Below are 16,697 nucleotides of genomic sequence, written 5' to 3'. Positions count from 1 at the left end.
CAATTGCGTTTTCAGGCGAGGTATTAACGCCGACGGCCAGATTGGCAGGTCAAAATTGAATTTTTCCCAACCCCTGAGTCTGACCCCGCAGGCAGTTACTCAAAGGGCGGTTCTGTCGAGCAGAAACAGGGAAATTAAACAAAATTGCCTTGGGTTCCAACTGGACTCGTCGCCTCCCTGCACCTGACACACCCAACCTGCTAATGTCTCTGCGTGCTGCCCGTGGTGTGAGGCCAGAAACGTCCTGCGATTCACACACAGGCACGTGTCAGATTCGCCAGGCCAGGCAACTCCACTTCACTGGAACCCACTGGAACAACCGTCAACTCACCACCGGGTGCTAGAGGGCCTTGTCTGCAAGTACACAAACAGTCAAGTAAACACAACTTAATTGTACATTCAAATCTCAATTTAAATCTTGTTTAAACTAAATTTAAATAATCAAGTGTGTAGGATAACAGGATAGGGGTCTTAACTGAGCTGGAAGCCGGACAAAAGGCAAAATAAAACAAAACAATTCAGATGCATTTGATTCAAATTTGAATTAAAGCCTGTTCAATTAAATTTAAACCAGTGCATAGAAATAGAATGGGAAAGGAGAGAGAAAAGAAAAACACAATTCAGAGGCACTTGATTCAAACTTGAATTGAACTCTTGCTCAATTAAATTGAAATAAATGCACAGAAGAACAGCGTGGGGCAAAGAGAGGAGAAAGCCTTCCCTATTTGTGAATTCCCTAAAGAGGAGTGCTTCTTGGTAAGCAGAATGCCAACTGATTGACACTACTTAATCTTAAATTACAATTGAATGTTGTTCAATTAAATTTAAAAATAAGTGTATGAAATAAGGGAGGCTTGGGTGTGTGTGTGTATGTTATTGCCAGCCAATAACATACAGGACACTGGACTAAGAGTGAATAGAATACAGCATTAAGTAATACAAGGGAAAGAATTTCCGAAGTAAATAACGCAAAATAAATAAACAAACAAACAAAAAAACAATTACTAATAAAATAACATAAAATAAAATAAAATAAAATAATAACTCAAGAGAAAGAGAGGGAGAAGAACCAACAAAACTGAGTTAAACCAAAGGAGTAGAATGGAGTAACATAAAATAAAAATAGAATAGAATAGAATAGAATAAGTCTGTGACCAAAGGAACCAAGGAGAGGAAAGGACACACAGATGGCAGGGAATTGACTTCCGGATCCGTCCACACGGGGGAGCACTTCCAGGAAGTGAATTCTCTGGTTGGAAGGGCAACTTAATCTAAATTAAAAATTTAAAACGTGTTTAAACCAAATTTAAATAAGTAAACCACCTTCCAAAAACGATTGGAAAGCATAACCATCAACAAACAGTTATAACAGCAACGTTGAAGTAGTCACGGGCGAATTTGGAGACAATTCAGTTCAAAGTACGGAGAGCAGCTTTAACTCAGAACGTCCACACGGTGGCGTTACTGAGTCCACACAACAATGAAGTAGGGAGGGGTGCCCCACCTGGACAGACTGCCCTCTGGCGTCTGGTCAGCGTTACTGCATCCACCTCTGTGATATTTTTAAATTAGCGTTTCAGCTGATCTAACTGCACATATCACATACAAACTCTTTTTAGAATCTCGGCGGATTCTTCTGTGCCAGTTCACTGGACTGGTGCAACCTTTTATCCTAAGTATAAAACTTTGGAACCTCGGGGTTTAGTGACCCCGTTTTTGCACAAATTTTAGTGCACAAATATGTAACTGCAGGATAATTCACTGCTGTTATTAGTCACGCTGGATCAGGGCGTTTTTTCGACTGGCTCCAACTTTACAAATCAAATCGGATAAAGCAGGTAAACTGTTTTCCGATTAGACTTGTATTTGGTAACGTCTTTTGGGTAGCTAGTCCAATTAGTTACCAAGGGAGCGAGACGCTATTTTTGAATAATTGGACGACACAAATAATTCAATTAAAATAGCGGCAGATAAGGCCTTTGCAGAGATTAAATAGGAAACTCGCTACAAAATCTCGTTTCAGAACACGCTTAATGACGATCAATTCGTTTCATTCAAGCGGAAATTAATATTCAAAACTGTAACTTACTGCAAAGATTGTCGTCCTTCACAGATAAGAGCTTGACATATTAATGGACTGCAGTGTATTTCACGTTCAACAATTTACTACCGTGTTTTTAGACACAAAAGCAGCTTGTTAACGGTGAGTAGTGTGAGGACTCGTGCGTCTTCTCACTGAATAAAGCGCGCATGAACATAAATCACACACCAATTATTCTACCTTGCTTTTTTTTTCAACAACCAAGTTTAAAACGATGCTCGCGAATACTCCACCAAATAAATGTAGCGATGTACAGTTATTAATCAATTTATGGATGAAATATGAATATCATAATTCAGAAAGCTTTATGACGTTCATATATCGACCCAACGGGGAATTAAACATATATGGTGAATTAACTACAACGAATTATAATCAATCACATATATGATTAGTTCTGGTTGAATAATTATGTGGAAAACTATCAGTTCGTCCACCGAAACGGACAATTATCCACAGATTATCATGACAGAAATGTTATTCTCGGGCCGGGAGACTAACTTTCTATCATAGCCTTCAAATATAGAGCAAGGATATTAGAATCAGAACGTTAAAGTGACTCGGTTGTTGCTAAAATGAGCAAGTGAACAAAAAGCATGGATAAAATGAGTTTAATATACGAAACGGGTAATACACAGGTTATACGGCTAAATGGACACAAGTAAATACAAATACATACAAAGTAGAGGGAAAGGCAGAAACGAAAGAGATGATCAAAGCAGGTCAAATTGCAACAGTTCACCTTTAAGAGCCAGCAAGGAAACTCAGTATTTAAGATCGTAAAAACGTTATACTTGCATAGGTTAGTCAGGGTGCTTGGAGTTTCGGAGCGCTCGGTTTGATAGTTGCTTCTTCTTCCGGAGGTTGTTTCGGCGAAGTTTCAAACGAAGGTTTAACTGTTGTAATATGACCGGAAAATAAAGAAGAGAGTCCGTCTTGACGGCAGGAACTCGTGCAGAAAACTTGTGCCACCAAAAGACGCGTGTCATGGTGTTTTAAAGACAACAAACCAGAACGCCTTACTAATAACGTCCTCCAATGATAGCGTTGCAATTTGGCGGGTTTCCACATTCCTTTGTCCTATCTCCCGAATAAATTTATGGTATGTTGAATCAGTGCATTTCCTTCATAGTATTATTAAACATTGAACGATGCATTTGGCAGAAATGTAACGTACATGAGTGAATAGCTCGGATTCACAGCTTTACGGAGAGATCAAACTCGACAGGTGTCGCTCGTCATATAAAGAAGATACACTTTACACTCTATTACTATCGTTTAACATGAAAACTAACCTACTACAGTCAATTCTACGATTCTATACTAGTAACACATACATGCAGCGAGCACTACAATGGCAGGTACATTCATATTTGCAGGTATAATATTTGTGTATACAGTCTTTGTATGTGAGTGTGTGTCTGTGGGTGCGTGCGTGTATTTTCTCTTTTTATGACCGTTTGGAATTCGGGCCTGTCTTTCGAAACCCGATCCGTGGCGTTCGCATCTCCTTTGAAGTCACAGAGGAGAGGTTTGGGACTTATCGAAATAGTCATAAAAAGAAGGTCTCGTGATCCATTAGTGTCTGCCGGGCCGGAATCGATGTAAGATTTACAAACCAAAGTTCCGTGAATTGAGGCTTAAACACAGTTTATGGTGGGACCTGCTCATCCTTGAGACTGTGCAGACCCTACACTACAAACAGTGATTGTAAATTAATTGCCTAAATTACTACATTATTTTGCTAACTGCATTCTTTAAATTGTGATGTTGACATGCATTCTCTGTAAAGAAATGATATGTATCATGAAAAGCGCTATACAAATAAATGTGAACTGATTTGAATTGAATGTTGCTTGGTAGCTTGATCCGGTTTAGCACTACGTTGGCAGGCTACCTATTCTGTAGCATGTCATTTGTGAATCGGTGGGTGGGGCTAAACAGGCAGTGATGAAGTAGGTGTTGATTTTCTTCTGCAGAGGCAGTGGTTGCTACCCTTTGACATCATAGATCCCCACTTTGTAAATCCTGTCGTTTGCTGGGTCTGGTGTCAATTAAAGCTTTTATTGTCAATGGAGCCTGGAAGACCCAGAGGCGAAAGGAGTTTGAAAATTATTTATTTGAGTTCCAAAAAAAATAAACAGAAACAGTCTGGCAGACGTGGAGGAGCAGGCACGTTGCAGCTGGTGATCAACAGAATAAACAGCGATCTCCTGAGTCACAGGTCCGCGACTGTAGTCCCACTGGAGTGAAGCGCGAGCAGAAGGAAATATTCCGTACTGGCAGATAGCAACGACCATGCCAGACGACAGGCTCACAGTTCAGCAGAGCGACAGCAGGAATCCAGTTCGGGTGTCTGGGCTGCGACTGGGACTGGATCTCAGACACAGAAAACTGACTGCTAAGACACACACGAATAAAGTTTAGTGAGACAATGAGGAGCAAGTAATACTCACAAACATCAATTCCTGGACACAGACAAGGACAAAGAACAGGGAGAAGTAGGCAGCGCAATCAGCGCAAAGACACAGAACAGGTGCGTGCACGGGAGTATGTGCGTCAGAGGTAAGGGGAAACAGCTGAGACCAATGAAAGATGAAAGAGAGAAGGAAAAGATACCTAAAACAAGAGTAATCAGACCTGGCTCATGACATTTATTGGACTAACAAGGTAGTTTTCAGTTCTAAAACTTACAGGATATTCTTATAGTATTATGACCTCTTATATGTCAAAAGCTCAAGGAAAATTTGATTTCTCAGTTCATCACCCCTTTAATCCGCTGGGCTCGGTTAGGGCTTTGGATGCTTATGTCCACAGATCTGATAACCATGTGAAGAAAATCTGAGCAATTATTTGCTTGTTTCGGGTCACCTAGGAAGGTCTCCCTGCATCCAAGCAGAGAATGAGCAAGTGGGTGGTCGAGGTCATCTCACTTGTTAATGAGTCGGCTGGTCAGCCTTCACCTTTGGCTGTTCAAGCTCACTCGACTAGGAGTATGGCTGCCTCTAAGGCGTTACTTTCGGGAGTTTCTGTTCAAGTTTGTGATGTGGCAGGCTGGGCCTCACTGCACACATTCTTGAGGTTCTATGCGCTAGACCTTGGCTCCACTCCAGGGGCGCAGGTGTTATCATTTTAGTGTGCGCTTTGATTTCACACAAACTGTCACTTGCTCATATGGCGACATTGAGATTGTCGTTCCCATAGCGATTAATGCAGCGCGAATTCCCTTGAAAGGGAACGTCTCGGTTAGGGTTAGTATGTAACCTTAGTTCCTTATGTAACCTTAGTTCCCTGAATAGGGAACGAGACACCCTGCCATACTCCCGGCATGCCCGTAAGCACTTTGCTTCAGATTTCAGAAGCTGAATGAGTATGTTTTCGGGTAGGCTTAGTTCCGTCACCCTATTGGACTGATTTCATATGTGCTTCATGATGCAATCACACACAGGCATTCCCATAGCGATTGACGCAGCATCTCGTTCCTTGTTTTAAACAGCATACTTAATATTTATCCATTTCTGGTCATAGTTTGGATACAATAAGCTAATGAACTGTTGCCCCTCCCCACGGTCAAAATTATTTGTCTGTGGATGACTATGAAACAAAGACTGGTGAAACATTGTCCTGCTCCACTTCACAGACAATGGCTGAAAAGGGAATGACATGACAGTAATTTTAATTTATGACACTGTATTCAACAGGAAGAACAGCTCGTTCTGCACGTCATATGTCATCACTGTTTGGGAAAAGTTACTTTTAAAACTAAAGCATTACAATATTCCATTACTCCCTAAAAAAGTAACTAAATGCATTTCTTAGTTACTGTTTATGAAAAGTAATGCGTCTCTACAGAGCCCCGCACATGACATGCAAGTAAAACAATTAAATTTACAAATTACTGTAAATTTACAGTAATTATATATAGGTATAGGGGTATAGTATAGTAAAGTATAGTAAAAAAAGTATAGTAAATCTTTGTTTACAATACTTTAGGGTATTGGAGGTTGTAGACTAGAGTTTTTGCTTCAAAATTATGTAAAAATTATGCTGCCTACTCCTTCATATATAACAATATATTGATTTAGTTTTTGTAAGACACTTTTTGCCAAGAAACACAGTATGCGTGGAGGCGTGAATCACCACTGAATAATGGGCCATTCTCACCTGAGAAGACAAAAGAATTGCATAGTAATGAGCTGAAATGATTTGCTTATTAATGAGGCATTTCAGTCAGGTAGGCTGTGAAAAAAACCTGTGATGTCTCAAGCTCATCATGATATATGAAACATACAGACTGTGGTGCAAAGAGTGTGAGTTCCTGCTTTCTTTTCTTCTATAGAAGAATTTTAGATGAGTTTTTGTTTCTTTAGCGCCCTCCGGCTGCAGTATGAATTGGAAACTCCATTCATGGAATAGCCTCTTCTTCTTTTATGTTAGTTTTCTTTATTTTACAAAAAGCACAACATTTTGTTTTTACTCTGAGTGTATACAAATAAAAGAAGATATTCTATAGTTTCAATTGATATATTACTTATGTCTCTATGACAAAAAAATTACAGAGTATTTTAAGTCTGTTTTGCTGCAATGTGAAAAAAACCCTGCAAAAAACGCACCGGCTCGTTTTCAGACCTTAGAGTGTTAATGTCCAGTTATACTTCAATTTCCACATCTGAACGTGTCTCATGCTATTACAATTGAGGCTCCTGCACTTCCTCCCTCGCACCACCGGAGGGAGCCATCACCTGAATATTTACTGTTTTCGATTCTGACTTCCTGGGACTGATTGCAGTCATGATGTCACAGTTCCAGTCATTCCCAGACTCAATTTCCCATAATCCTCCCTGACAATCACCTGCACTCACTCCACCAATCAGTAATCACCACACCCAGCTGCCGCTCATTACCTGGACTATATAAGCTGCTCTCAACCTCACAGTCTGGGCGAGGTCTTGTACTACTACAGTTTGCATTTCTGAGCGTTTCTTATTGTGATTATCTGCCTGTTATTGACCCAGTCTGTTATCTGTGTTCGATTCTCTGCTGCCTGCCCGTTGGACTATTTGCTCTATCTTGGTTATTGATATCTGCCTGCCCTGACTTACTGCCTGTTATACGACCACGATTCTGTCTATTCCCTGTTTGCCACTTGACAATTGCCTGTGTGACCACGAGATCTGCTCAATAAAGCATGCAGATGGATCCCACGTCGTGTCCAGTCTCGTTACAGAAGACCTCGCCAAGACAAGAATCCAGCAGCTTTTCTGGAGAACACTTGCCCGGTAGGAATATTGCATAACTGTTATTATGGCTCATGCAGGGCACACAATCGTTGGAGTATTATATTAAAGAATATTTGGACATTGCGTATTGTTCAGATCTGCCGGACTGTGTGCTGATATACTTTTTCTGTGAGGGCATTAATCAGCCACTTAAATCGCAACTGATTCGTGAGGGACTACGGACAAGATGGCCACCCCGCTATTGTCTACGGACAAGATGGTTGCTCCAGTGACTGGGTCAGCTCCAGTTCTCCACGAGCCCGTTCCAGTTGTCCACAAGCCCGCTCCAGCTGCCCACGAGCCCGCTCCAGCAGCCCACAAGCCTGCTAAAGCCTTCCACACCTGGCCACGAGCCAGCTCCAGCCAGCCACAATCCAGCTCCAGCCCACGAATCCTGTTCCACCACTATGGAAGGGGCATATACCCATGGGTGGGGCTCCGGTACTGCCAGGGCTGCCCGTTGCACATGACCCGCCTTGGCGTCCCAAGGCTCCCGAAATGCCAGGGCTGCCCGACGCTTCTGTCCCACCGTGGTTCTCTGAGGCTACCTTCCTGCCATGGCTCTCTGAGGCACCCGACCCACCGTGGCTCTCCGAGGCACCTGACCCGCCGTGGCTGCCCGAGGCTCTCGATCCACCATGGTGCCTAGAGTCCCTGGACCTGCCATGGAGGCCTCCTTACCTGTCTGTACATCCATCCTCACCTGCCAGTAGGTCTCCAGGGCACCCACGCCCCCTCCCCGGTTGTTCCATCCTCGGAGCGAGGACGCGCCTTCCGGGAGGGGGACATTCAGTCACAGTTCCAGTCATTCCCGGACTCCATTTTCCATAATCCAGCGAGTTACATCGTTGTTCGGGAAATGCACCCCAGATAGATAATGTGATACCGCCTCTGCCTTGTTCTTGCCATTGTTGTGTTTGCTTCCTCAATAAAACTACAAATGGATCCTCACTCTGCTGAATTGTCATTAAACATGTGCAGTTGTGTCCGTACATCTTCTCAAGTATATTCAATCCCAGATGGCCGAGTTCGACACATTTATATTCGACACGGATACATTTGTTGTCTCTTCTATCTTTCTTGTGCATGCACTGTTGTACATGCACCGGTGCAAGGATACGGATGGCAAAAGTGTACTCGCTCAGTGAACCAGCTGTGTGGAACCACTTTGTGGAACAGACACAGTGTCAGTATACTTATATAGTCTTGTACTGGGATAATATTTAAAAAAAATCCAACTTCAATCTTTAATTGGTATCATGTATATAGCAATTTAAATGCTTTCATGTGAAGTCTTTTATGAAAGGTTTATTAGAATATAGATCAGATTAGATCTGAGAGGTCTATGAATATTGAACTAGCGGGTAGGCTGATAGCTGAATATTCAAACATCATGGTAAAATGAGGTGGTCGCTGAGCTTCCGTGGGTATAAAACTGAATCATATTAGGGGCAAGCATTCTCACATAGAGTCTACTCTCCAGGATAGATCTATCATGGAAATGTCTAACTGGGGAGTGCAAAACGCAAATTATCAAACCATCCAATACTGCTTTCTGAACAACAATTTGTCTTGTATCAGAAGTATACAACCTGAAGCGGAGAACATTATTGTCTACATTTTCGTGGCTGTAACATCAGTGTTCACCGTATTTCTGAACCTGTTAGTGATCATCTCCATCGCACACTTCAAGCAGCTCCACACTCCCACCAATGTGCTGATCCTCTCTCTGGCAGTGGCTGATCTGATCGTAGGACTGATTCTCATGCCAGTGCAGGGAATGAAACTGATTGAGTCATGCTGGTACTTTGGAGAAATATTTTGCTCTATATTTCTTCTTATTTTTTATGTGGTTGTCACAGCATCTCTTGGTAATTTGATTATTATATCAGTGGATCGATACATTGCTGTGAATGACCCTTTGCGATATCCAGTGAAGGTCAATAATAACAGAGCTGTTTTTACCATTGTTGTAAACTGGTTATTCTCCTTTTCATATTCATTTTATTTTTTGTATGATATTTTACTGTATCCTGAGAGGAACCACACATGTATTGGAGAATGCATACTTGTTATTACACTGGAAAATTTACTAATAGATGTTTTTGTTTGTTTAGTGGCACCTTGTTGTGTAATTATTCCTTTATATGTGAAAATCTGCTTTGTAGCGAAACGGCAAGCAAAGCATTTAAATTCAGTCACGGAAAAAAAGGCCAGATCAGAAAAAAAGGCTGCAAGAACCTTAGGGATTGTAGTACTGGTTTATCTTCTTTTTTGGATGCCATACTATTTATATTTTCTTTCTGGTGGGCATGATGAAAATGACACTCTTATAGTTAAAGTAATGGATTGGATTGTGTGCATGAATTCCTGTATGAACCCACTTATATATGCAATGTTTTATCGATGGTTCAGACTGTCAGCAAAATACATTTTGACACAGAAAATATTTGAACCTTCATCGGCATACTTAAATCTGTTCCCAGAAGAGACATGATCACTTACACTCACATGCAAATGTAAATTAAATAATGTGTCTCCAAATGAAATAAGAGTTCTTGTTTTAAGCACCTCCTTATAGAACGTTAGATGGCATGTAACAGCTTGTGCACCATATTGATGCATGGCCATGGTAACTGTACACTTACAGTAAAACAATTGAGGCAAATTTCCCAACATGAGCTTAAATGATTGATGAAGGACAAGAGTGATGTTTAATCATTATAATGACAATTATTATTAAGCTCTTCAGATCTCCTGTTTTCTACCTGTTTTTTGCCTTATAAAAAGAATGTACCAATTAACCAGTATGCCATTCAATTAGTAATACACTCATTTTGTATTTCTACTGTGTGTTAAGCATGTACATTTTTCAAATGCATTTACTCCAAAGTTTTAAAAATGCAAGGCGCTAATTTATTATATTTAATTTCAAATTTGCAGAATTTTTTCATAAACACAGTTTCCTTTGATATGTAATGCATTCAGTTCCTGAATAATAAAAATATATTTTGGAATAATATTTTCAGTTTAATTTTATACATTTATGAGTGGAAAGATGTTTTGATTCATTAACAGTCAAACAATCCCAACTGTGTTTAGGCTAACAGCTCTCATTGATGTGTTGGGTCCTCACAATAGAAGCAGTACTGACCATTTTTGCAGGAATAAGAGGGAACCCAGTGTGCCTGTAGCTTTCTTTAGTTTTGATGAGTGGCAGAAAAAAGTAAGGCCTGTGGCACATATGGCATATCTAATCTGCTCCATATTACACACCGAATCACGCTGTGATATGAGGTCAACATGTATATTGTAAATTCAGAGGGCACTTTCACGGGTCAAAACGGCACTTCTTACATCATTCCATATGATGCCCCTCCCCACTGACAAAATAATTTGTCAGTGGATGAGTATGAAACAAGGACTGGTGCGATGTTGTCCTGCTCCACTTCACAGATGATGGGTGAAAAGAGAATTTTAGAATGACATGAAAGAAATTTCTGAAACTATATTCAACAGGAAGAACAGCTCGTTGCACACGTCATACGTCATCAGTGTTGGGGGAAGTTACTTTTAAAAATAAAATGCATTACAAAAGGGGTGTAACAATACATCGATATAGATCGATACATCAATCTAATGTCTAATGATACAATGCATCTAACGAAGCGGGACAGGGGCAGAGATCCATTTGCAAGCTTTATTTAAAGTAAGCGTGGTCGTACAGGCAGGGTCTAAGCAGGGGCAAACAGGAACAGCAAGGGCTAGGCAGAATTGTGATCTGGATACAGGCAGTAGATCAGGGCAGGCAGATATCGTTCACAGTCCAGATATCAATAAACAGTCCAAAGGCAGAAGGCAGAGAATCATAAACAGGAAACAGGCAGGATCAATAACAGACAGGCAGACAGGATACAAACGCTCAGAATTGTCACAGGAGTAAACAAGCCTCCCTGTTTGGACAATGCAGAAAGCCACATAAACTTCATAATTGACAACACAGTCCCAAAAGTAATAACTTTGTTCCCTGGTATCAATGCAGAAGTGGAAAAAAACTGTGCAAGGATGCATTCCATGTCAAGCAACCATGCTCCAGCATCATTCAGAACCCCTTAAGATGTCTGATCTGCCAATGGAGCCATGGTCAGAAGTCTTGGTGGATTTTACATTTGGATTTGGAGATAGTCAAGTCTACAGCAGCTACTGCTGTGATTCCCAAACTGGATAAAAGATATTCTCGACTTTTGGCATACCCAGCATAGTCAAAACTGATAATGGTCAACCAATCAATAGTCACTGTTTCACAGATTTCAGTTTGTATCTTGGTTTCAAACACGGGAAGATAACCCTGTACTAGCCTAAAGAAAACAGAGAAGTAGAACGGTTCATGAGAACGCTCAAAAGACAGTCATGACCACAAATGCAGAGGTTAAACCATGGAAGCAGTGCCTGTATAGTTTCTTGAGAAATTACAGAGCAACATCACATGGAACCACCCAAAAACCGCTAAACTACTGTTCAGAAGAAAGATCAACACCACATTACCTTCATATCTACAGGACAAGCCAAAAACTGACCTCAGCAACACTGATCACATTGCAAAGCAACGAATGAAAAAATATGCAGATCTTAGGAACAGAGCGAAAGAGCAGGTGATGTTGTACTATGCTGACAACCATCAACAGGAAAGCTGACAACTCCATATGAGATAAAACCTTACAAAGTAATCAAGGTCAAAGGGACAATGGTGACAGCAAGTAATTCAAGAAGATGCATTATGAGAAATTCCTCATTTTTCAAAAGACTCCCACCTTATCTCACGGTCAAGCAGAGCGAAACCTCTGATGACGAGAAAATGACGTCAGAGGACAAGCTCATTTTCAGGCATATCTCAGAACAATATCCCACAAAGCACACGGCACCCTACTGCCAACCTAAAACTGTCTGACTTTTCACATACCCCTCAATACTACCTGAGACCAAGTCGCAGGGCACCAAGATATCTGAGTGATGAAATGTAAAATGTTGTTTTTCAACATGCTCCCACTTATAGTCCACAAGTATTAATTTGTTTTGTTAAATGTTCTTGTTTTCAGTTTAGACATGTTAAAAATGATAGCCTGAGGTAACAAGGACCGAAATCTCAGTTTTGGTTTTTCATTTTGTCTCTATACAGAATATGGTCTGTAGTTTTAACTTTGGCATGTAATTACATCTCCATTTTCGAAAAAGGGAGGGATATAGTGTTCACCTATAATTCTTGTCCCATGTTTTCTTGTCATCATCTGATTCAGATGTAAGCACGTAGGGGAATGAAAACAAGAGAACTGTACGTCTTTAGTCATGTGTTACAAGTAAACTGCCAACTCTTTTGTGTCTGTGTAACCAATCAAAGAAGATATACACTAAGTAATGTAATAAACTATTTTTTAGGGAGAAACATAAGATTGTAATGCATTACTTTTAATCTTCCCCAGCACTGGTTGTATTTACTGTCCTGTTCCGTTAACAACAAAAAACAAAGATAGATGTGTCATTAATAGATCTGACAGTAAATAATCTGTTGCAAGATGTTTTCAGAGTTACATCAATCAGTGTACCAGCTGTCACTTTGCGGAATGGAAACAGTGCTTCTAATGTGTCGGTATACTGATATAATCTTATACTGGGAATGGATTTAAATATTAAAAATAATAATAATACAACTTCCATCTTTGATTGGTATTGTATAAAAGCTCTCAAGTGCAGTCTTTTATGAAAGGTTTTTTTAGAATATAGATCAGATTAGATCTGATAAGTCTATGAATATTGAACTAGTGGGTGGGTTGACAGCTGAATATTAAAACATCACAGTAAAATGAAGTGCTCACTGGGTTTCCGTAAGTATAAAACTGAGCCATATTGAGGGCAAGCATCCTCACACAGAGTCTGCACTCCAAGACAGATCTATCAAGGAAATGTCTAACTGGGGAATGACAAGCAAGGACAATCAAACAATCCAATACTGCTTTCCAAACAACAATTTGTCTTGTACCAGAAGTCTCCGACCTGAAGCAGAGTTCATTGCTGTGTATATTTTCGTGGCTGTAACATCAGTGTTCACCGTGTTTCTGAACCTGTTGGTGATCATCTCCATCTCACACTTCAAGCAGCTCCACACTCCCACCAATGTGCTGATCCTCTCTCTGGCAGTGGCTGATCTGATCGCAGGACTGATTCTCATGCCAGTGCAGGGAATGAAACTGATTGAGTCATGCTGGTACTTTGGAGAAATATTTTGCTCTATATTTCCTCTTATTCTTTATGTGGTTCTCATAGCATCTCTTGGTAATATGATTATTATATCTGTGGATCGATACATCGCTGTGAATGACCCTTTGCGATATCCAATGAAAGTCAATAATAACAGAGTTGTTGTTTCAATTGTTGTAAACTGGTTATTCTCCTTCTTATATAATGTTTATCTGTTGTATGAATATTTACTGTATCCAGAGAGAAACCACACATGTGATGGAGAATGCATAATTTCTTTTAAGTTGGAAAATATAATACTAGATCATTTTGTTTGTTTAGTGTTACCTTGCTGTATAATTATTCCTTTATATATGAAAATCTGCTTTGTAGCAAACTATCAAGCAAAGCATTTAAATTCAGTCACAGACAAAAAGGCCAGATCAGAAAAAAAGGCTGCAAGAACCTTAGGGATTGTAGTACTGGTGTATCTTCTTTGCTGGATGCCATACTATTTCACTTCTCTTTCTGTTGAGTATGAGAAAAATGACTCTCTTATAATTAATGTAATGGACTGGATTGTGTGCATGAATTCCTGTATGAATCCACTTATATATGCAATGTTTTATCGATGGTTCAGACTGTCAACAAAATACATTTTGACACTGAAAATATTTGAACCTTCATCTGCATACTTAAATCTGTTCCTTAAAGAGAAATGATCACACTCTCATGCAAGTGTAAATGAGATAATGTGTCTTCATTTGAAATAAAACTTCTTTATAGAAAATTAGATGGCATGTAACAGCTGTGTTTTTTGTTTGTTTGTTTGTTTGTTTGTTTGTTTTAATTATGATCACATTTATGAGTAACACTATCTGCTCCATTGGCTCTGTTTGAACGTAAAAGAACAGCAAAACTGTAGTAATGATGCTCGGAAGAAAGATGTTAAAAGAAAATGTAACATATTAATCACGCTAAGGTAGTTATTACAAAGAAAATCTTTGGTTTAAATTAAAGAAATGTACTTTATTAGAAGAAAGCAAGGTATGATATGTTTTGATGCATGGCCATGGTAATATGCATGGTGCACTTACAGTAAAACAATTGAGACAAATTTCACAACATGTGCTTAAATGATTGACGATGGGCAGGAGTGATGTTTAATCATTATAATGACACTTATTATTGAGCTCTTCAAATCTCCTGATTTCTGCCTGTTTTTTGCCTTATAAAAAAGAATGAACCAATTAACCAGTATGACATTCATTTAGTAATACACTCATTTTGTATTTCTACAGTGTGTTAAGCTTGTACAGTTTTAAAATGCATTTACTTCAAATTTAAGTTTACAATATATATGGCATTCATTTTAAACTTGCATAAATGTGCAGAAACTTGCATAAATATAGTTTACTTTGATGTGTAATGCATTCAGTTCCTGAATAATAAAAATATATATTGGAATAATATTTTCAGTTTCATTTTATAAATTTATTAGAGGAAAGATGTTATGATTCATTAACAGTGTCAAACAATTCCAAATGTGACCCACAAAATGAATTATGAAGACTAAGTTTCACAAGACGGCTGATCAGGATTGTGTTGAGGCGTGCTGGATAATAAAGGCAAGCCTACAAACTTCAAAGACAACGGCAAGATCTTTAGTATGCATTGTCAGTTGGCCTTCCACTATAGAATCCACAAGAAGAGAGGGGGAAGCATAAAGCCCCACCACATCTTTACACTTGAGGGCCCAATCTCCCCAATCTCACACTTGCATGGGCTCATGTTGAAGTATATCTCTTGACCAAAATAAACATTAGAATGGATTGGGTAAAATGTGTCTGGGTATAGTAAATTACCTGAGGGATGTTGTACTATCCAGCCGATTAGGAGGGGCTCAAGGAGTACTGTATGGACAAGTTATGCATAGAAGTGAGTAAGAGTGTTCCTGATCTAATTGAATACACAGTGGCTGTGTCCGGAACAGCCTACTCAATGAGTAGGTACTTAATTTCAATAAGTACTTACTTAACGAGCCTAAAAGAGTAGATACTAATCTCATGGAGTATGAATGCGATCCAGACATCATCCACCATGTTGACTTTATCATGTGACCTACAACATTTTCACAAGCAAAAACACTTAAAAGATATGAATGTCAGTGTTACAGTAGACTGAGGACAGACACAGATGTAACGTAACACAGTAGCTTTTATTGACCACAGGAGAGCAGGGGGAATGAATCAAGTAAGAGAACTGGTAGTAGATTGACTTGAGCAGATAATACGTGGGATAGTTACTGTCCTTTTCCTTGCAGGGAGATATACACTGGAGACTGGAGATCGCTGGAGAACTGGGGAGCTGACGGGAACACACTCACGGAGCAGACGAAGCACACAATGGGTAAAGACACGCTGGAGACAGGTAGGTATGCGAAGAGGAGTCCTTGAGGTAAGCATATACATGAATGGTATGCAAACGAGACCGGACGTGGAGTGCTGTGTGCGTGAGTGTTATATAGTGCTGTTGATGAGGAGAGTGATGAGGTGCAGGTGGCGGTGATCAGTACTCTGGAGAGGGTGCGCGCTGTGATTCACGAGTTCACACTTACAAATAATCAGATAGTAAATAGTATGCGTAGTATGCATATTTGGCGTGCTGTCCGAGGAGAGGGCTCCGAGCTCTGTATTTTGGCCCGAACCCATGTACTCCCCCCCCCTCTCTGGTTAGTATTCTGGAAAGTAACCAGTGCAAGTGTGAGGAGACGGGGTGGTGGAGGGATGCTGTCAAACTGTCGAGGAATATAGGTGAGTCAACCATGTCTTATATATATGCTTTCACTCGTGCTGATTGGGTAGATATGTTGATTACTGATTGCTGACAGCTGGCCGAGATGACGTGATGATTAGTCAGATTATTTGAACGTTGCTCCTCCCGAATTTTGTTAATAAAACATCATTTCACGAGTTCACACTTACAAATAATCAGATAGTAAATAGTATGCGTAGTATGCATATTTGGCGTGCTGTCCGAGGAGAGGGCTCCGAGCTCGGTATTTTGGCCCGAACCCATGTACTCCC

At 40.1% G+C, this 16,697-nt stretch overlaps 2 protein-coding genes across 2 annotated transcripts; both read left to right on the top strand.

Annotated features, from left to right (window-relative positions):
* The first annotated feature begins 8,881 nt into the window (after positions 1-8,881).
* Positions 8,882-9,877, top strand: LOC137020224 (trace amine-associated receptor 7c-like). The gene has a single exon (XM_067385487.1). The coding sequence runs from the start codon at positions 8,882-8,884 to the stop codon at positions 9,875-9,877; it is 996 nt and encodes a 331-aa protein (XP_067241588.1).
* A 3,460-nt stretch (positions 9,878-13,337) lies between these two features.
* LOC137020223 (trace amine-associated receptor 13c-like) lies at positions 13,338-14,333 on the top strand. Its single transcript, XM_067385486.1, has one exon. The coding sequence runs from the start codon at positions 13,338-13,340 to the stop codon at positions 14,331-14,333; it is 996 nt and encodes a 331-aa protein (XP_067241587.1).
* The last annotated feature ends 2,364 nt before the right edge of the window (positions 14,334-16,697 follow it).

The sequence above is a fragment of the Chanodichthys erythropterus genome, chromosome 5 (genome assembly GCF_024489055.1).
Source record: "Chanodichthys erythropterus isolate Z2021 chromosome 5, ASM2448905v1, whole genome shotgun sequence".
NCBI lineage: Eukaryota > Metazoa > Chordata > Actinopteri > Cypriniformes > Xenocyprididae > Chanodichthys > Chanodichthys erythropterus.
The sequence above is the reverse complement of the archived record's forward strand: the minus strand, read 5'-3'. Positions and strand labels throughout refer to the sequence as shown.